General features: G+C 26.9%; 3 protein-coding genes across 3 annotated transcripts, besides 1 other annotated feature; 1 reads left to right on the top strand and 2 right to left on the bottom strand.

Moving 5' to 3' along the window:
* Nucleotides 1-4286: 4286 nt before the first annotated feature.
* Nucleotides 4287-4323: a microsatellite.
* Nucleotides 4324-4888: 565 nt separating this feature from the next.
* On the top strand, nt 4889-6682 carry PVX_093720 (variable surface protein Vir24-like; the record flags this gene model as incomplete). The annotated part of the gene is made up of 3 exons (XM_001608563.1): nt 4889-4930; nt 5077-6363; nt 6521-6682. The coding sequence occupies 3 exons, from the start codon at nt 4889-4891 to the stop codon at nt 6680-6682; spliced, it is 1491 nt and encodes a 496-aa protein (XP_001608613.1).
* Nucleotides 6683-10608: 3926 nt separating this feature from the next.
* On the bottom strand, nt 10609-12050 carry PVX_093725 (variable surface protein Vir24-related; the record flags this gene model as incomplete). The annotated part of the gene is made up of 3 exons (XM_001608564.1): nt 10609-10779; nt 10901-11860; nt 12003-12050. 3 exons carry the CDS (start codon nt 12048-12050, stop codon nt 10609-10611), a joined length of 1179 nt encoding a protein of 392 aa, XP_001608614.1.
* Nucleotides 12051-19592: 7542 nt separating this feature from the next.
* On the bottom strand, nt 19593-21128 carry PVX_093730 (hypothetical protein; the record flags this gene model as incomplete). The annotated part of the gene is made up of 1 exon (XM_001608565.1): nt 19593-21128. One exon carries the CDS (start codon nt 21126-21128, stop codon nt 19593-19595), a length of 1536 nt encoding a protein of 511 aa, XP_001608615.1.
* Between the last annotated feature and the right edge of the window lie 2425 nt (nt 21129-23553).

The raw sequence follows: 23553 nt of genomic DNA on the forward strand, positions 1-23553 counted from the left end.
GATTCCTAAAGTGCGATTTGCTTAGCAGCGTTATCTGTAAATGTTTCTATAAAGAACCATTATTTTTGTAAAAATTATGGACTTTTTTTCCTAGCATAGAATTATTCCGTTTCGCAAGTTAAAAACATGCCGTTGCAACGGTTTTATATATTTTTTTTTATTCCACCTTGAAGAGATTAACACGTTCAGGGGATAAATAAATATGAATATTTACATCGGAAAAGGTAAAATCTGAGCGTACAAAAAATACTATTAGGAAGAATGCAACATGCGGGGTATGTAACTTTTATCGCGTTATGCTAAAAAAATTGTTATGATTAAAAATTATTCGCAACTGTGGTAACGGTGCTGCTTAAAAATTGGATGCGCATATATGTTAACAAGGGTAACTTGGTATTTTTTTTTTTTTCAACTTAGACAGCATTCATTTTTAAGTTTATTTTTAATGAGATTAAATCTGTGGAAGAAATTAAAAAAAAATATTCCACTTTTTGGACGGATGGAAAAACACGCATTAAAAAAATTCAACGTTGTGGTGATTAAATGACGAAAAAGACAACGGGGATGTATCATTTTATCTACCTATCCTGGTAATAAAAATTCATTTTTTCATCAACATTAAAAATAATTAACATTTCGTGGACGGTTAATCCTAAAAACTGTAAAAATGGATTTATTTGACTGTACAAATTTGGCCAAGTAGATTAACACGTAGCAGGGGCCCTACTACATTTTTATACTTTTTGCATATTTCTTTTGCCGCATTTTGGAGTCATTCTTTTTCGCGAGGGTTCACCTCCGTAAAGGAATTCTTTAAAAAAAAGTGACAGAATGGCTGGTCACATGTTCCATACGCTTTACTCAAATTTTATTACCATAAAAAGAATGTTGCAAAATTGCAGTTTTTGTGTTTCGAATTTTACCGCCAAAACGCTTCTTACGATGATGTTAATAATATGTGCGGGGATAAATTAAGCATATTTGAAAAATAGTTTTACGCAAAAGGTAGATAAATTTTTATTAATACTGATGTGTCCTTGTGCGGAGTTGCACTCATTCTGGTTAAAAATTACAGATGTGAAAAATTTTTTTTTTTTATTCGCAGAATAGTTCGGACTATTCGCGCTTATTAAATAGGAAAAAATACGGCAAATTTTTCGTCAAAAAATGGAGTAGTCATTTTATACATTTGTCCCTTTTTTTTTCTTTTTACTTCCTTTTTGTGTACTTTGAGTTCCCAATATAGAGGGTTTCAATTTGCCGGATTTTCATTATTAACCTATGCCTATTAAATTTGCTAATAAAATGAAAGGTTATCTTTCGCACAGTGAAGGATAAAGCTGTGAGCATTGGGCATATTCTTACAAGTCGCTCATAGTTTTAAGCTTATGTATAATAATTACTCTTTATGAAATATTTTTCATTCTATAAAATGAATAAAACTTAGTGAGGCGCATGCTGGGCAGCATACCATCTCGCTTCACCATGCCAGCCATAAGTTAATAACATTTAAGTTGGGGCAGTGGGTTAGTAGTAGGAAAATGTAATTCCTTTGTTCTCCACTCAGATGAGGTGAATAAATTTTACTCGTAAACTTTTCTATTATTTTATTTGTCATTACAAATTAGAAGCGTTCGCATTTAGGAAAGCCCAGTTTGCACGGTAAATGTGAAAAATTGCACGATATCGAAACGAAGGGAGAGTAAGCACGCACACTGCATGGGGAACGCTAAAATAGTAGTGAAACTCCCATTACTAGAGAAAGTTTAACCTAATTAGGAGAAATATAAAACGTTTAAATCGTGTCGCTGATGAGAAAGCAAGTGCGGACAACTGGCTATATTACAAATATTGGATGCGCGAAAGGGTGTGGCTAAAAAAGTGTCATTGACGAAAAAATTGAAGGTAGATATGGAGACTGTTAAGGGGAGCACAAAAAAGAAAAAGAATGGTTTACAGATTCTTTTCTATGTTAAAGGTTTTTAACAACTGAAGGAGAAGATAGCGCAACGGAAACGCTTGGGTGGTTATTTTAAAAATGATAGCATTTTAAAAAGTGGTATTAATTGTAACAGCAAATAGAGAAGATAAATTTAGACAATTTTTAAGTTGCACAGCTGATATATGCAAAGATTATGAGGCGAAGTGCTGTTATGACCATGGGTGTAATGTGCATTTCATATGAGGAGCAGTCAAACGTATACTGTCATATGTTGGGACCATCTGAAGGACTGTAAAAAGTGAGGAAAAGCATAATCATTAACGAAGCAGTGGGTTCTTAGGCTTCAGAATCGGGGGTGACCATGACGATTTCTTAATTATTACATCAAGCTTGGTTCAGGTGCAACGATACAGATTATTCATCATGTCATTGCGTATATCCATGCATTAATAAATCACCCGCATGGTTGTAAGCTCAAAATGGAGAGAAGTACCCCCATAAAAGAATAGAAGAAGCAGTTGAAGAAGCCACCGCAGGATGTAAATTCTTGCCAAAAGACCCCAAACCAGAGGAAACGCTTTATATATCGCATGGGTGTAGTGTCGCTACTTATCTGACCATTAGAAATGGCTATTTGTTTTATTTTTGCTACTTAGTTTAAATTATTCGGAGGATGGTCAGGTAAAAAGATAGGGAAAAAAAAAAAATTTAGGGGAAATCTTCGCATTGAGATTAGTAAGGATATACCAGCGGGTACCCCAGAATGTGCGTATTCAAATTCGCAAAAAAGGGAGATTGTGCATAGCCTTTCCAAATAGGTAATAAAGAGGATCAATTTTGTTAATGTCACGTAAAATCCGAACTGATTTATAGCAACGAAAGTGGGCGCCCCAAATTATAAGTATAAAATGTACGGGAAAACATTGCTCCCTATGAAAATTTTAAATACCAATTAATGTATAAGAAGTTTTCTTTCCCTACTTATTTTACATTTAGGCCATTCATCTTAGCATACTCATTTTAGTACATTTAAAATGTAATAATGAATATTTATATAGGCACATTTTTTTTTTCCCATAATTTCTTATTTTCCAATTTGTTTCACTTAAAAAGCTAGCTTGTTGGCATGCATTACTATTTTTTACATGCGCAAAGTGACACACAAAATAGTTAATCAATGCAGGCACATTGATAAAATCAAATTTAAAATAGGAAACGTCGAAGCGTTTACAATGAAATATACTGTGTGGCAATGTGCCTTTACAGTTTAGACGCTTCTCTTCATAAGCATGCATCATTTTTATAGAGGGTGAAAAATAAAGAATGGCATGATAAACAAAATGATGACAAGGGGGATTCACACATTATTAAGTCGCCATTCGAATGCATGCATTTATAATTATATTTATGTACATTGCTTATGCCATATCTCCAATTATTTCAGGCAGGAAGATAACAAGTTGTTACGTTCACAATTCCTCGTAGACGATTTTAAAATGGAATACAATAGCCATTAAATCGTTATGCAAAAAATGGGCATGCTCATTAAAATTTAAATCAAACAATTTTTTATAATAGAAATGATTATTCATTTTACTTAAAAGCGTTTTTCAAAAGGTATTTTATGTATGGTATAAAATAATTAACAGTTTAAAATGTTATAATATGATATAATATGCTGCTGATATAATGTTAAATGCACAAATGGGTTTGCATATTTCAGCATTCAAATTTGTAAGAATAAAAAATGTACATTTGATTTTTCTATTATTTTTTTTTTTTAAGAAAGGATATAACTCCGTAGTAGAGTTAGCAGGGAAAAAAAAAAGAAATAAATGCAATGAAGGAAAAAGAATTCGATTTGCACTACATATTATGACATTTTACTTTCCCCATACGTTTTATGATTTAAAAAATGAAAAAACGCGTTATTTTGTTTATTGAAACTTTAATTTATATTGCATTTAATATAAATTTTTTACTCCGTTATGTACAGTACAATTTTGTGGTATTCGAAACGGTGAAAATTATTTTTTCCTTTTTATTTTAGGATAGTAAGTTCGACGGTGATGACAAATCTACTTATCAAATAGATATTTTTACTTCATTTTTAAGAGTTAATTTTTAATACGATTTGCAATAATATTCACTTTTTATGCTTTCTGATAAAATATATAACATTGGTAAAAGGAATTTATTATCTTACTGAGAAATGATAATAGAATACAGGGGGAATGCGGTTAGAATTATTTATGTATACCTTTACTGAATAACACAATTATGGATGTAATATTTATCGAACAATAAACATTTTTATTTTAGTGACAAAGCTTTTCTTTCCAGGGGGTATATACTCTTACGTTGCATAGATGTTCCTTTATCAAAATTTTTATATTTTCAATAAATTGATAACTTCTGATAAAAGCGAATGTAAATGATACTTTTCCATTTTAAAAAATTACGTAGAGTAATATAAAAAATAAAGCTTTTAAAAGTGAAATCGAATAATGGGTATATCTCTATAACATGTACATCGATGAATAGGTCAATATGTTAAGGGATGATGGAAACATAAAAACGTGTTTGTGAACTTTGCTTTTATGAACATTTTCATAAAATTTTTTTTTTAAAACATTAACATATGGGATACGCACGAACCGAATATCATATAAAATAATTATTTTAACATATATTTGCTACATTTCATGGTTCGGTGTATAAGCCCAAATTACATTTAATGTGTTTGTAATTAAAAATGTTTACTTTATATAATAATGTTATTAGATATATGCTGATAAATAAAGATTAATCCTGAAGAGAGTTAACTTTTGTCCTTAAACTTAACATTAATGATTACCTAATATGTTTCAATAGAACATGCACTTATATTTCGTACATGTATATCTGCTTAAGTGATCATGTATTATATTTTGGGATTATACCAAGATGTCTGATGAAGATTTGGATTTTTATACCCTCGCAAAAGAGGTATATTCACATTTAGTATTAAATGAGTTATTATGAATGGGATACATTTTAAATATTATATTACGCCTATATAAAAATAGAACAAAGTTTCATTTATAGAAGCAGGTATTCATTTATATAATTATGTTTACCTTTCCAAAATTCAGGAAGTCCTTTCAAATGATGAAACTTCATACAGTATTTATGAAGAATTGGATAGAGTCGTTGAAAGCTCAAATGTTAAATCGGGTGAACAGGTTGATAAAAAATATTGTGCTGCTACATTTAATTCAGATGATGTCAATAGAGACGAGTACAAGCTTTGCGAAAAATTTGAAAGAAATCTAAGAAAAATATCTAAAATGAAGGATGAAAGAACCCGTAAGGATATGTGTTTACATTTTATTTACTGGATTTATGAAGAAGCAAGGAAAATAATTAATAAAGGAAATCAAAAATTTACAAATGCAGACTTTATATCTAAATTTCGCGATGTGCAAACGAAGATCTATGAAGAAGGTAAGAAAGAATATTACTGCAAAATTTATTTTGATGATACTTTGGATAAATGGAAAGAACAGAAAGTCCTGCACGATTATTTTAGAAATTATGATAAAATTAAATTCAAAGATTCATCCAGTAAAGATAAATGCCAAAAGTATAATCGATATATTGACTTTATAAGAAAAATATATGACAAGCATGTAAAGGAGGAAGAATGCTGCAATAATTATCATATCCATTATTGGGACTACTGTGACTATTTTAAATGCCACGATATCTATAATCCTAATAAAATTATACTTAAAAGAGACTGTGATAATAAGAAAGCTAGGGATGACCCGGAAGTGGAACGTTTCGCCAAAAGCATTAAACAAGTAGACTCTAAAATATTTCCATTAGAAAATAGCATGATTGTAAAGCCTGCAAGGTGTGTCAAAACTTATAATGCAACCAATGAGCACGAAGGTTATAGCTGTTTGCTTCCAGAGTACACAGAACAATCAGAAGAAAATACTTCACATAGAGATTCTCCTAAAAAAGTCAATTTAGGCAAGTATATATCTGTAATTGACATGTCATCCTACAAAAAAGTTTCAGAAATAAAAATTCAGAATAATAAAAATCAGCGTAATTCTGACAGGCCAACATCAGAAATGATGACTCTTTTTACTGAAGTACCACGGGAAGTACGTAAGGCATACAGAAAGAAGAAATATCTTGAATGCCCATATGAAACAAATGGAAATGGAAAGAATGTACTATGCAAGATACGAGATAATCCAATCCATGAAGAGCCAGAACGAATACCTCTTATAACAACTGTGAAAGGGAGTATTTATGATAGTGACCTAGGAATGGAAGCAGATGTGTTGGAGAACAACTATACAAGGATAGCTGTGGTATTTATACTAGCGCTGGGAGCATTGTTGATTTTTTTTATTTACTATAAGGTAGGCATAGTTTCTTTTTTGTTATTTTTTAGTATAAGTATTTTACGTCTCGATATATGTCTCAATTTATGTTTCTTTACTGATGCACTACATTGGCTAAGAAATAAATACAATATGTGCGTCATACAAAATTTTTTACTACTTTTATGAAAACTAGTTTACCCCATTTGGATCCTGGATAAGAAATAGAAGGAGGGGAAAAAAGAATGTTGAAGAAACTTATATTAAGCACAAGCAGAGATTACCATATCGAGAATTTGAACATGAGGAAGTACCTACTCAAAGGAAGCGGATACGCGTAGCTTACCAAGGGGCGTGAGGTTTATTCATAAAATAGGGACGAAACAATTACTCGTATGAAAAAGCTACAATAAGGGACATTATCAATGGTTGTCATGTTTAATCATTTTTAATAAGGAGAAAATGAGTAGTAAAAATTAGTTCTATAATTTATATTAGCTTTTAAAAATATTACCATTATGTGTATATTCTATTTTTTTTAAATGTAGAATAACATATTTGTTTTAAAAAAAGGTTTTTTTTTAATTTTTCTAATTTAGTTAAAAGTTTCTCCACATAGCTGCTCAATATATATATTATCATTCTTTTTGTAAATTATATTTAGAAAATTAGTTAATATTATATCTAATTCGTAGAAGAAAAAAAAAAAAATCTTTTTTTTGACACTATAATAACGGTTAAAGATGTATAAATGTTAAATTGTGAAAGTGTGCAAACCTGCATTTTTTTGTTTGGTGTGTTTTACTAATAAAATATTTAACTTATACACTTTTGCGTTATTATCACTTGAAAAAAGTATATTGCTTATACATATAATTAAGGTAATAATAAAATTAAAAACGTGGCAATTTTATTATAATAATTAAGAATAACCAATTTAATAAATGAAGGAGGAAATTACTGACGCTACTACAAGGACAGACATGTTGAAACAGATAAAGCTATTTCGATTTTATTATGTATTTTTTTATATAAAAAATAAATATAGTTAACCCCTAATAAATAATTTATTATCATTTAAGACATTTTTATAATTCAGGAATATTTAATATATTTGTTGTATTATTCGAAGAAAAACCAAAATTTGTGAGGGGATAACTGACTCTATATTCTAAGTATTTATTAATTGCACATTTAATTCGAGAATTATGTTCATAGAATATATTATTAAAAAGTGTTTAACATTTTTAAAATTATATATATTTTTTACTACTTAGGAATTGACTTTTTTTATGTTTAAATTTTAATGGTTTAATTATTGCCATTTGAGGTTAAAAATGTTAACTTTAAAAATATGTTAAAAAAAAGCATATAAAGAGTGTGGGAGAAGATCTAATGCATATTGAAAAGTATGAAATGTAAAGCGGTATATAGAATGTTACATTATGCATATGATAAGCATTTTTTATGAGAATATTAATATAAAAAATAAAATAAATGATAATATTATTTTTGCATCCAAAAGGATAAACTAGTGATGATAAGATGGTTATTATTTATTTTGGGATTTATCCATGGAACGCTTTTTAAATGTGTTCGGGGGATAAATTCAATGTTATAAAATAATAATTTTTTTCATTTCAGAATAATTATAACAATTTGGCATGAAAGTTTACATATTTGTGACCTTTATATGCATGGTATGTTAGGCCATATAATTCTAAACATATTGGTTTTGCCTTAAAATAGATGTATATATCTCTAAAGGTAAATATCTCTTTATCAGTAAAATAACTTAAAAATAAGTTTAAAATCTACATATGTAAATAGTGGATAATTTATGTTTTGTGTGCATTTGGCATATCTCTCCAATATACCTCCGGGGGAACACACATATATATATACCCATTGATAACAGTTGTAATATAATTAGGAATATATTCTTTATAAATAAATACATAAAATTTAGGAGAAGATAAAACAATAAAATAGTTAATATACCTTAATATTCTGAGTGTTGATGAAGTTAACCATTTTAAATGGTGTAAAGAGGGGTAACTATCATGTTATTAACTTTGCGTCATAAAAAAAAATATTTTTGTGTAAAAAAAGTTATACGAGCATATTACATATTTTTTGAAAATAATTATGTGCACTTTAGAAAAATATCACTTTATAGTATAACAAATAGACGATAAAAAAATATAGCATTGTTCTATTTTGTACATATCATTGACATGTTATTTATTTCTTATATACTGTTAGGTAGCCTTACGCAATGATATTACCTCATTATAAATTTTTATGATCATACTAATAATCAAGAAATTGCAACCTTTTTCTACAATTTAAACTTGATTTGAATTATTTAAATTATTATACATCGTATGAAAACATCATTATTGTATTCCATATTTGAAAAATAGCGCTTGCTTAGAATTTAAGCTAAATACATTTCAGAAATGTTCTTAAAAATTAAATGAAAAGGCGGCACATAGTAATTGATATATGCATGCAATATAGAATTTTCCTGGAATCTTAAAAATTTATTTCACAATTGTCCTATTAAATGAATTACGATTCCATTCTGAATAAATTATATTACGCTTGCTATGATAACCAATTATAGCTGTTACTTATACTGTGCATTATTTAATTATTTTAAAAAAAAAAACAAAAATTTATTTATATATTAATTAGCGATACATATTAGTGGGTTATGTGTTATTATTCGATTACAAAGAATAGCATAATAAGGGAGAAAATTACAATTTATGCTTGAGATGACGCATTATCCAATCGTATTTAGTGAATGTTTATGAAATGTCACATATATGTATTGCAGATCCAGCAAATATTTCAAGTTAACCAAAAAAATTATTTTCACAAAAATGCTTTTATTACATTTTAAATAGAATGCTCAATTTTTTACAATAATCACTATTCAGTTTTATTTTACTTCGACGTTAAAAAGGGTAGTGGTAAATAATTTAGAAGAATTAACTACATAATGATATAAAAAAGAAAAGAAATTATAACTGCGTTTTTATCGCCAACAGTGTATTAATCTATGTTATAATTATGTGCTTGGTCTAAGTTTCTAAGTTTTGCATGCAAAAGATATTTACAATTATTTTTAACATTTTAAAAGTTCGAAAGCAATAAAAATTAGTAATAGAACATAGCAAAAAGGTAAAATTAATAAATGTTGCTATTATGAATATGGATTAAAAGAATTAATATATAAAATATATGTTACGGAAAAAATATATGATTTATCATAATTTATATTTAAGTGCAAAGAGGTTAATTTATTGAAATTATATGCATAAATGAGAACATTTTCTATTTTTTTTTACTATATATATATGTTAAAATATGTTTAGATGAAAAACATTTTAAGAAAGGGTACAGTACTATTATTAATTATATTATTTACCCTTAGTAATAATATGACTTTTTACACTCATGCGGAAAGGTATCTGTAATTTTTATTTTTTGCAATTTATTGGTTAGCGAATGTACACTATCCCTTAGCTACAGTATATTTTATTATTTCATTTTTTACAGAATCGGAAATAAAACTTTATTTGTATTCGTATTATATAAATTATTATTGTGCCCTTTAATGTATAATCCGAATATTACAGTTGGATACATCTTCAATATATTTTTGTGTAATTATTTCAATCATTTAAACTTTAGAGGTTGATAAATATAGGATTTATAGAATATCTAAGTATAGCTAAATTTATCGACATTATCTTACCATTTAATTTAACATTTTTAATACGATTTTATTATAAAAGTGTTTGATTTCTTTTAATAAAGATGAAAAATGCACATAATTTTTGTAAAACATCATAAATGCTGCATTATTATTTAACATTTATTAATTCCTTTTGACATACTTTGTCTGTTAATTTAGTTTTAAGCTTGAAAGATGGGGTGAACATCATACTTATCGATTATCTATAACTCTATTTATTATTAACCATGTATATTTTATTGTATATGATTCTATTTTCAACATGATATATCATCATTAGTATCTTTAATGGAAGTGCAATTCACGTTTTAATCGTATGTATTTGTTTCAAAGTGTTAACATTTTTGTAGCATATCCTACATCATTCATTGTGATATGTTTTGGTTAGTAAATAATACGAGTAATATGCAGTTTATTTTTCTATAAAGTTTAATAATTTTATTACCATTTAATCGGCATTTCAATAATATGATTACGCTTTGGAAAGCAGATATCTATTTTGAGGTAAGCAAAAATTACTGATTTGTTAAAGAATTATATCTTATGTGATACATCGGATCGTTTAAACTTGTCTTATCATTTCCAACATCGTTTAGTAGTAATTCGTAATTATTTTTGTTCATATTTTCCATTAATTTATCTTTCTTTAGTACTCTTGTATTTATCCATGATCCAAAAGGAGTATACTAATGTTAGAAAGAGTAGGCATATTTGAAAATGTAATTATTTCGTTTTAATAACTTATCATCACAAGCTAATATGAATATTCATACATAATGATGATGTTTTTTAAATATGTTTTTTCACCTTATACATCATTACTAGAAATAATGAAGATCCTGCAAGTGTAGTGCCAATTGTACCTACTTTTCCTGTTATAGATGGTTTAAGAAGATCTCCACTAACAGCCGTATCTGTAGTAACTTGGTCAGTTGGATTGTTTCCTACTACGGGTAGTGGCATTTCTGGTCCTGGTGGTCCACGTAGTTCTTCTACTCGTTCACTAGGTCCTGCTGCTCCTCGTTGTCCATCTTCTGCTAGTTCTTCTGGTCCTCCTTCTTGTTGTTTTCCCTCTTTTGCACTTCTTTCTCTAGCTTGCTGATTTTGCAAAACCGTTTGGCACTCTAATTTGCCTTGATTTATGCTTACTCCCTTTTCCCCTAAAAATGATACTGCGCTTTCAAAATTACTTTTAAAAATCGCCAACTCTTTAGTATGCTCTTCCTGTATTGTGCTAATATTCTTGCATATATGAGCCTTATAAAAATTAACACATTCATCAATGTATTCATTGTACAAATTGTGTTCGTTAGGATAAATAAACTTTGTTTCCTCTTTAATCCAGTGTAAAATTTCAGCATGTAGGAATAATTTTTCCTTTATAATGAATTGGTCTTTACTAATTGCAAAATTTTTTATTTCACAGTTATGAATATCTGTTAGAAAAGATGACTTCATTGTGTTTAATTTATTATAAAAATTTTCAACTTCTTTGCAGTCGGCAATATTTTTTATATTATCATATATCCAGTAGTTTAAATGTTCACATACCTTAATTTTATTATCTATTTGTTTATCTGGAAACATACGGTTTAATTTTGGAAGAACATTTTGAACACTTATACAGGGAGAAAGAACATTACAGGTATTAGGAGCATTTATATTTGGAAGACCCTTACACAAAAAATCTCCATTAGATGGAAAACTACCGTATGTAGAAAATAACTCATACAATTCTTTTAATGGTAAATTCATCAAGAAATGGAACTAAAGAATAAGAAAAAATTAAATAATTCATAGATGATTATAGTATCTTTCTGAGGTTAGTTTTGTCATTTAGTTTCAGGAATAATGAAATATTTAATAGAAGTTATACATATACATATTCTCATAAATTGTCGAATTGTACCTTTTTTTTTAACTTGTCAAAATCTATATCTTCTAAACTTGTTGACATGTTTATTAAGTGTAATTGTAAGTATAGTAAAGGTATTTGCGCATATATATTTTATAAAAGGTACAAAGTGTTACATATATGTTAAGGTAGGTAATTATGCTAAGATATAATAAGTAGAACTTAGTAAAAAAAGATAACTTATTTTTAGTTTATAATTAATTTTTTTTTATGCACATTATATAAGTATAATTAAATATGCGAAAAATAAAGTGAAAGTATGTGTTATAACCCACAAATTGTCATATTACATGATAAATTATTTTTTTTTATTTTTCATTAAAATAAACATAATATAGATTTTTTAATACAGTACAAAGTAGAAACAATTATAGTTAATATAGGTACACATAATAGTAAATTTTAAGTGAAAATTTTATTTATGCAGTCCTGATTCGCGTTAGTACTACTCTCAAATTGTGAATAAGTTTTCTCATAAAAATAATAATTCATATTTTGGTTAGTCATAAATATTCATTGAAGAGTTAATAATATAGGTTTTTCTTACATTTTTTACGACACTGAATGGTTATAATAACACACAATATGTCATGTTAGAATGGGGAAGTATAAATATAAATATAGATATAAATATAAATGCTCTTTAAACGTACATAAACGAAATATGAAAATTATTGAATTGTTCAGAAAAAGTTTTATTGAAGTAGTCGCTTTTATTACATTATACATGTGTATTATCACATTATTGTTAAAACTCTTTTTTTTCTATAATTTGTTATATAGCGTAACACATAAAACAATACATACATTTTGGTATATGTTTAAATACCTGAAAATTATGGCATTGTTGCGTCATACATTATACTTATTTCTATATGGTAAGAATGCTAATTTTTCAACTTTTTTAAAATGCGTAAATGAAAGTATTTAATTACTTAAATAATAAAATATTTTGTATATGTCAACCTAAATGATCATAATATAAACGTAAATAAGATAGAATGGATATATTTTCACACTTTAAATAATTGAACCCCCTTCTAGAATTGACTTAAAAATAACAATATTAATTAAACAAAAATTTTCAAATTTAGTAAACAAATGTATATCTTTATTTTTATTTTGTTATTTAAATTTTTACAGAAAATTAAAAAATCGTCATAAAAATTAATGTCGCTATAACATCGAATTAGGTTATCCTTTTTTATAATTTATTTATCCATCCCATGTTTAGAATCGTAATATTATAATACATATTTCACAGAGGGATTATCAAAAATGGAATTATCAAATATTTCACATATTGCACAAAAATATCTGAAGTAAATCATTTTTAACAACTTAACGGAATTATTTATGTATACATATTTTAATAATATAGCCATAAGTTAATTATTTCAATGTCGTAAACGGGAATAGAAATATATAAAAAAAAACTCTAATGCTTTATTATTATTCAGATGTCTATATGGAATAAACGCTACATTGTACATCATATAAATGATCGAACATGTTTTATAAATTTTTATTCATAAAAATAATGCATAGAATTACATTAGTTGTATGTGAAAAATGTTCCTAAATAGCAGTTACATTAATAGATGAATAAAATTTTTGATAAATAAAATTATAGTTTGATGAAAAAATTTCCCTTAGAAATTAATCATAGAAAATTTTTATATAATTGTAGTATTGTAAATATATTTGATGTTAAAAAGTATATATTTATTATGGAATTTAACTTTTTTGTCCTTTATTTTTTTCCTGTAAAAATATTAGCTTTTGTTCCATAGCAAATTTGGGGTTTATAATACTGTATGTTAATTTTATGTTTCTAATATTGAATGCGTAATTAATAATTGTCATATATATTTTAATTAGTAACACTTAATAACATATTTTTTTGATAATAGAATTTGAGAAAGAACTATAATAAATTACATTTTACATCATTTCTGATAATATGCACGAAAAGATGGCATTTTATTTTTAATCAGTGACGTTTACAGAATATGAAACAAAAGTAGAATTGTCATACAAATATGTGCGAATTAATAAAGTAATAATACTAATTTGATAATTATTATTTGTGAGAAATTGCTAAAAGAATATTTTGCGTTATCCCTTATTTCACGCTTTATATAAATGTTGTAGATTAATGTTTGCACTAGTATACCTAATAGGTGAAGATTTACCTTGCTAGCTATTATTATGAATTTAAATTTTTTAATTGACAAATATGCTAAATTTAATTATTATAAGTGCCTTAAAATGAGTCATTACTAATAGGTAAAACAAAATGATTGTGTTTTACAAATGATATATGGCAGTAATGAAAAATATGCGGATAATCATTTTTCATTTTTTTAAAAGACATCATATAATTCATAAATACAGCATTACTGCACTATATTGTATAAGTTGCATGTAAAATTAGTAACATATTTTTACATGTCATGTAATACTTTAATGTTAATAGGTTATACAAAAAAAAAATGATAAAACAATGTAAAATGTATTAATTGCGAATTTAAATCATAGCAAAACAAATAATATAGCATATGTAAGCGGGATGATGTATCAATTTTTCTTGTGATTTCATTTATATGGCTAATATACGTATTGTAATATGAAACAAATAAAATTTTGCAGTAACATTTTACCCCTTTAATGAAACGATTGCACAAAAAAAAAGATATGTAGAACTAATAACAAAAAAAAAAAGAAAAAATAGTAATTACAATCTTTATAATTTTTCATAGCTGCTTAATTAGAAAAAATATAACACATCATGCTTTGTAAGCGAATACTTCTTGATAATTAAAAATAAACCATTCCATATGTAAATAATTGGCCACATATAACTTAAAATATCATGTCAAAAAATGTCGACTTATATGTACTTGTCCATATTAATACGTGTTTTACAACAACTATAATGCACGTATAACTTATACAAGTTTTTCCTTATAAAAGAACAGAATATGCCTACGGAAGCACAATTTCCTTGAGGAAATGTTATAAAATGGTTACCAGATACTATGATTAATAAGATATATAGGCTTGGGTGCACTAGAATCACTCATTTAAATGATTCAACTTTTAAAATCAAAAATTTTAATCCATTAATACAGCAAGTAGTTCTTTTTTTGAGCTATGATATGAGCTGATTTTTTATAAAATCCTGATTAAAATAAAAGGAATACAACGCGTACCATGTTATATTATAGTATATTTATTATTTAGATAGTTATTTAATTTCGTATCGCATTTACTCATTATTTGCATAATTGCTCATTTTTTCTATGTTTTACGTTTACGATAATTCCATTTTATATATATTTATAGCGTTTATTAATTTTATAAATATGCCATTTTTATTTAGCTTCTGTGACACAAATTTCCGTAAATCTATTTATCAAGAAGAATATTTTTAATTTAAATATGTTGTAATAACTTTAGGATATATTATGAAATGCCCTTTACGATACTGTATTAGCTATTTTTAATATAGGTTCTACTATTTTTCATAATATATGACAATAAAGAATTAAAATCATTGCTTTAAATTAGGATATCCATTACGCATTATTATCATAGTATTGTGACTTACATTTTATATTTTCTTGTATTATTTTTCGTTTGACTCTCTGATAATAGTTTTTCATTTTTTAGCAAAATTAACCCTTTTAATGATTGCCATTAAAACATTTTTTTTATAGAAAAATACACTTTAATTGCTAATTTCATGCTGACTGGTATTCTATATGATAAGGAGTCTTATGTGATCGTAGGTCTTCTGTATTGGGAGAGTGTGATAAAGATTTGTAGTTCGTATTATGCTCGTATTTATACACCTTTTTCTTTTTTTTTCTTCGACAACCTAATGTAAATCCAAGTGGGGTACACTAATGTGAAGTAAAAATAAAAATATATTATGAATTTAAAATGATGCATTTATTGCATTTAATTTTATGATAATTATAGGGGAAATGTTTTATATATTATACATATATATAAAAAAAATATATTTTTATTAACCCCAAATATAAAAATTAAAAATAAAAAAAAAGCTATTATAGAAATTGTATATAGTGTTGATGGCTTCAATTTCAAATGGTCTAATAATTTTTGTGGTTTCTGTTCTTCCAATTTTTTTTCTTTAGCTTCACTTTTGCCTAATAAAGAATGTACTAAGATACCTTCTAGTGAATAATTTAAAAGTGCTGGCATACGAGATAATGCCATCATAAAATTTTCTAATTTTGTTAAATAATCTCTATTTTGTTTGTAAATACCTGTACTTAAAATGGAAACATGGTAATCAGAATAGCTCTTAATTAACTCAATGAATGGTGCTTTTCCAAAATTTTTTATATCGCTGAATTTGATTTTAACTAAAAATATTTTTTCAGCATAATAATAAAACAATTTTTATTAGTAGCAGTGTCATCAGTAGAATATTTTATAGATTCGCATGTTTGCTCTATATTTTTGAAAGCATTTAATTATTTATTAATGTGTACAACGAATCCAAAATATGGCTACTATACGATTGTCTTGCTACGTTTTCTTGCATCCAATAATTTAAATAAGTGGAAAGCTTATTATTTTCATAATTATTTTCATCTGCTACGGTTGCACTAGCGTTTAATGTATCTACTGCCGTCTCAACATTTCTACAAAGAGCATATAAACGACAGTCTGAATTAAACTGTTCACATTTACAGGTATTTTTAGGTTCTTAAGGTTTAATTTTTAATTCATGATAAAATTTGCATAAGGGCGAAGTGTGCAATAAAGGGAACTACAAAAAGGTGATAGAATAATTAAAACATATGTTATGTGCCAAATTCTGGAACAACATAGTTTCTACATGCGATTACGATTATAACGTGTTATGTAATTTATATTTAATAGATTTTTATATAATAAAATGTGCATACATTTCCCCAGGTGCATTGGAGTTACGAGAGTGATATTTGTAAAAGTTTGCATCACGTGGGGTAACAGAATTTGTGTGGTTCTTAATATACACACATGTTAGTTTGAATGATGTAATAGGCTAATGTGTTATATATAGCTACTGATTATTTTTAAAACTTTTAGTGGATCCTTTTTGCAATAAATTTATTGAAAATGTAGCTAACTATTAAGGCATCACAATTAGCATAAGGCCATCATTTTTATTTAGAAAAAAATTACACAGAAAAACGTATTACTATGTTTTAAATAAAACATGGCAAAACGTTATATAGTTGTATCACCATTTTTATGACGCATGTACAACGATTTAACATTTACACTAATAAAATAAACTAGGGATAACTGATATATGTGCAATTATTATTAACATAGTTGTATATATACATTTATCACTTTATAAATATTTTTCAAAAGCAAGTTTACAAGATTGTGTAAAAAGTATAATGAAGCTTTTCATCTATATATGATTTTTCTATAAAATTTCTGTTGCAGCAGTTACGTTTACAATTCCTTTTTCTCTAGCAGCTATTCATTTGAGCACCTTTTTTCACATCCCTATATTATGGAGTGTTGCTCTAGTAAAAACTTAACTAATAGGATGATATACATTGAAAAAAAAAAAAAAACCTTTATGAAAATAACCCCCCTTTTTACTATAATGAATTTATTTAGAAACAAATTGCTTTATAATTATTTATTTATGTACTAATTGATTACTTCTTACATTTGGAAAAATTTCACGTTCTAAAATATCTGCATTGTCCTATAGAAAAGTTAGCGTTACCTGTTAGTTCAAATTACTGCTATTACAACGTAAAATGTAAACAAATAAGGGTGAAAATAATGAAATGTAGAAACGGTATATTAAAGGATAATATACACTTAATAATATACATTTTAGAAAAGGCACATTTTTGTCATTATAAAAGGGGTATATATATTACAAGCGACAATCGCACTTATTACATTCGAAGAATAAGAAGCATAATTTAGGCACGAATAGTATATGCTCATTTAATGCACATAAATAAATTATATTTTAAATGCGTTCATTATTCCGATTTTATTGTTTCTTTTTGAAATTACTAACGCATTTGTTAAGAGTTGTATTATTATGTTGGTCAATATGAACATAAACATTTGCATGTTAGTGAAACACCTTTTTTTACTTACCACACTATATAAATATAGCAACGTTTTTTTTAAAAAGGGTAAAACGCTATTAATAATTATACTACTCGTACATTCTCCCATTACTGATCGTGTTAAGTCATTTTTTACATTATATATATTTAATAAATTTTATGTTTTAATTAACTCCATATTTTAACGTTGTTTTATATTTACGAAAGCAGGAAAAATCAGCTTTTTTGTGGATGTGCAAATATAATGTAATTTTTTCTTTCTACTATGAAGGAACTACTGATAAAGGAGCAGACTTAAATGTTACAAGGAAATGTTTTCTTTTAAACAAATACATTAATTCTGTCAATAATTATAAAACGCTTCATAAAGATGTGTATTTAAAAATTACGTATATTTTTAATAATGTTCTCTTTAATAAGGTTTATATGGTTAAAATATGTTGAAACGTAATAACTAAAAAAAAAAAACAAAAAAAAATAATTGACACAAAGTTACACAACTGACTTTGGAAAATTATATTTTGTAGAATAACTATTTGCATGAGTGTAATACATGTAAGAAGCACTATTGGCACATTAACCAAAACGTGATAAATTAGCTTTATCACGGTTTTTATTTTACTAAAAAAATTGGTATACGCCACTATAAAATGTTTATACTTAATATAATATATTTTCATGTGTAATATAAAAAGAACAAAAAAAATTCAGCGTCTGGTTTAAATAAATCAAGATCGTGTAATGTGTATGAATAAACACATATGTAAATTTCTTTTTTATCAAAAATTTTAAAAAAGTAGGGGGAAAATAACAAATCATAGCAGTTAGACATGAAAATGTCATGACTATTTCGCCTTCATTTTAAAGTGACAGTATTGATAAGTTAATATCCCTATTATTTATCTTCATATTTAAATAAATCAATTTAAAAATTGGATTTCGTTTATATTATTCTAAATTCAGTTAATTTTTTCCAGCTCTATTTTTATTATCAACTTTTCTATTTTGCTTATTATTCACATTTTTCTAGCAATTTAGGAAGATGCTTTATTAGTGTATCCAGATTATTTACACCTATTTTTCCTTTAATTTTTTCTGAAATTTGAATTATTCATATTGTATCTGTAGGGCAAAATCATGAACACATTCTTTTCTCTCATCAAACTTGTAATGTGCACCACATTTTGTTAATACATTTTCATACGTTACTTATATGTTTTCACCACATTGTTAATATCGTAATTGGCCGTACGGCATGTAGACATTTCTTTCTTCAATGCTTGCTTCTCCTGATAGTATTCTCTGCAATTTTTTTTCAATTTCTTTTTTTTTTTTCTTTTTTTTTCTACTGAACAACGTCCCCAAAGGCGTGAACTGTAATGTAGGAAAGAGTAAATAAATGAAATTAAGTTTTAGTTATACTATATACTTAAAAAAAATCTTAATCATATTTTCAATATAAAAGATTTATTTTTACTTTTGAAAGAAGAGCACAGAATAGAATTCCTCCCAATATCATTGCAATCATTGTGATATAATTTTTTAGGGAAGGTCCTTCAAGTGATGCATCAGCTGCTTCAAACATTGAACCTTCACTACTTACAATTCCGTTGCCTGAATTTAAAGTTTCACCTAAACTATTTCTGGTAAATGCATTGTTCTGCTGGTATTCTCCATTAGGATGACCACTTCCATCTTCGTTGATATATAAATTTGATTCTTCGTAGTCCGTGTCATCACGTGTGTGAACACTTTTTAAAGGACTTTTAGAGCCTTCTAGAACATGAGGAAAGGAATTTCCCGATTGTTTCACTGTTACGTGATGATCTGATGTTATCTGTAAATCAGGTAATTCTTCAATATTCAATTTACCATAATCCGATAACTGCGGTAGAGCATATCCTAATTTATCTTTAGTTTGGATTGGTTCTGGAAATTTTTGTTTTTCAGGGAATGTCGATTTTTCAGAAATTGTTTGTTGTCGTCTAGGACTTTGAAGAAGAAGAGCATCCGGTTGAAGAATAATTTGAGAATTATCTAGAGCGCTCTGAGTTTTATTATTAGGATTTTCTAAAATGGTATATTCAATATTTTCATTTTTACAATCATGAAGCTTAATAATAACAGGGTCATCACTCCCATTAGTTGTATATTGATCTTCAGTAGCCTCACATTGAGTATTTTCACGATTATGAGTTTTACTATGAATAGTTTTCAATCCTGCTACATATTTTTGAGGGATAAATGCGGAATTATATTCGTTAACAGAACCACTTACTGAAGAAGGAACAGTTGGACGAGCTTCACTTCCTTCAGTTGTGGAATGGCCTGGAGATGGTAGGTCTTCCGAAGGACAACCTTTTTCTTTACATGTACCAGAAGGTTCCTTTTCAATTTCATACGTAGTAGACTCAGCAGAAGGAGAATTAACTGTTACGGTTCTTCCTTCTGAGGGTCTTGATGTAATTGTTGCACTACCTGTTGAAGATCCAGGGCCATCTGTTTGATTTGCTACGGGTAACGGTGGATTTTCTGAAGATTCGTCTTTACATGGTTTACCACTGCAACTTGATGTTCTTTGACTGGGATTTTTGACAGGTGTTCTTTCTGATGCAGGCTTTCCTTTTTCTTCCCCTAATTCCTCTGTTGCAACTTTTGGTTTAGTATGTTCTTCACCCTTAGATGTCGAACTTATACAATATTTAGAATATACGCTAGACTGTGATAATAAGGCGTTAGTTTTTTTCTCAATATCTGTGACATAACTTTTGAATGAACCTTGATAACATTCATTATGACTATTTTTTTGTTCTTGTAAATATTTATCTATCTCTTGACATTTTGGGTGAATGTGATTTTCTCCCTGTGTTATCTCTAATTCACCAATTTTTTTTTTAATCTCTTCTTCAATATCAAAAAATAACTCTATACAACCATCCTGATCCAATTTTTCTTTTCTCTTAGAAACCTCAAAATATACTTCAGCCATGGTTTAACCATTATTAGTTATTGTAGCAGTTTTTCCTTAATAATTCGGTAAATAATCTGTTCACATAGGTAGAGACATCTGAAATGTATAATTTTACCTCTGCAGAATATGACCTTAAAAAGTTACATGTTGTTCTGTTTAAGTAGCAACACTATTGAGAGGTATAAATAGGTATGTTTTAACCAGTCATTTGAGTGTATAAATATGTGTATCTATTGAAATAAAAAAATGCGAAGCTATAAAGGAGCTGAATTTGTTAATATAGATTTGAACCTTTAGTAACGTTTTTATGTATTATATGAGTACATCATAGATGGCGATACATCAAGATGTTATTTTAAAATTAAATAATGCAAAATGGGCTTATCCTTTAAAATAACAAATAAAACAATGAAAGTTGAAATGTTCCTTTTAGTATTGATAATAAATTAAAAAAAAATCTTCTTTAAATTATTATTTATTTTAACAAATTTGTTTTTTTCGCTGTTGATATTTAGACACAAATTACTTATTAGGTATATTTACTTGCATAACCCTGTCATATTCAGTTTCTGCAATAATGTACCTTTTAGAAATACTATTATTTCTAATTAGTGCCATTTTATTTCTGTTACAAATAATTCTTTACATATTTATCAATACTGATCTTTGCTCTTATCATGTTGACATATTCATCAGGTTTTTATAATAGTACTGTAAATTTTTTACGAATATATATTATTTGAATTGATGCTGAATTGACCTTACAATTGCAAAAACATTTTCCGTATAATTGTCTATTTTAAGCTTAAAATAAATTGCATATCTGTACCGTTTGAATATTAAGTGCTTCTATATATTTGGAACATACTTGCGATAGAAAATTATACCCCTAAATGGCTTAATTAAATATGTGATAATTTGCATGTCCCAAGGATTTTTTCCTCTTCGTATAAGAATTTTATTTTTTTGATACATTAAATCATTAGGAGGAAGCATTTGCAATCAAACAAACGATTCAAATAATTTCTACTTAAAAATAATATATAAAGAATTTATTATTTAATTTTTTTTAAATGTTAATTTGTAAAAGCTACCAGAGAATTAATATTTACAGCACTAAAAAATGCAAAATAATCGGAACTTTCATAATAAAGCCACTCCGCATTACTGAATAGCATGAGAAAAAATGTGAAAAAAATTCACGGTTTCAAATAATTGTTGTAATAATTTGTATACCATGATTTTCCAACAAACCGTTAAAATATTTGACGTTTTTTTCTGCTATTTATATATTCGTTATTTATACATTTTTATCACAAAAAATTGGAGGTAGTTCTGAAAGTGTCATTTTAATTTGAAGTAAAAAAAGAAAGATTGATAAAAGTAACTGCATGATATTATTGAGGGATATGTTTTAAAAAAAATTGTTGTTTTACCAGAATTTATTCGAAATGGAAAGGGCATAGCTTCTGTACTGTTAAAATTGTAAACGTAGGTGCCACTGAAATTAATTCGTGAAAAAACAAATTAGTACGATAATTAAAATGTGATCCTATTAGATGAGAAAGTACCGCTTCACGATTTAGTAAAAGAAAATATTCTCATTAGAAAAAATATAATTTTTGTATAAACCAATTTTAGAAAGTAAAAAAGTGTAGTAGAGGAAATATTCCAACGCGAATTACTGTTTATGCTTGTGGGGAATGCGAATTATTAATTATTAATGAAAAAAATTGTAGGTATTTCACTAAATTAGAATGTTATAAATTAATATGTCTCACAATATTCACGTACTATATAGGTTTTCATGCTCTTCAATTTTTCTGTGCATTTACCTATAATTAAAAGTGCTCATTTTGTGTTATTAGCACAATAGTAGATTGATTTGAAAGGCTTAAAAAAGCGGCGCTGTTGCTAATAATTAATCCTTTATTTGGAAAAGTAGTACAAAGAAATGCACACTTATATTAGTGGAATACGCATTATTATCTTCTAACGTGTAAATACACGTGATATAAAAAAAATTATATAATTACATATCATAAAAATGCTTTAAATTACGATGGCCCTTTCGGGAGAAAATAAATGGGTACCATTAATTTTTTATAATACACATTTTGAGATCGATTATTAATTTGACACAATATGTACTTTTAGAATAATAAAGATTATTTCTTTTAAGATGGCATATAATTATATATGCAATTATCTTTTCCTGCTTAATAGGAGGAAAAATTACCAGATTTGCCTTCATATAAAAAATATAAAGAATTGGATAGTGTAAAAGTTTCGAATGGTGGAATTACTTTCTGTAATAGCTTAGAAAAAAGCAATGAAAGGGATAGATATTTTTGCAATAGGGTGTCAAAGCTTCTAAAGGATTTATCCGCTGAACCGGAAAATAAACGTAAAGATAATTGTCACTACTTTAGACACTGGTTCC

The sequence above is a fragment of the Plasmodium vivax genome, chromosome 1, assembly GCF_000002415.2.
Source record: "Plasmodium vivax chromosome 1, whole genome shotgun sequence".
In the NCBI taxonomy this organism is placed as follows: domain Eukaryota; phylum Apicomplexa; class Aconoidasida; order Haemosporida; family Plasmodiidae; genus Plasmodium; species Plasmodium vivax.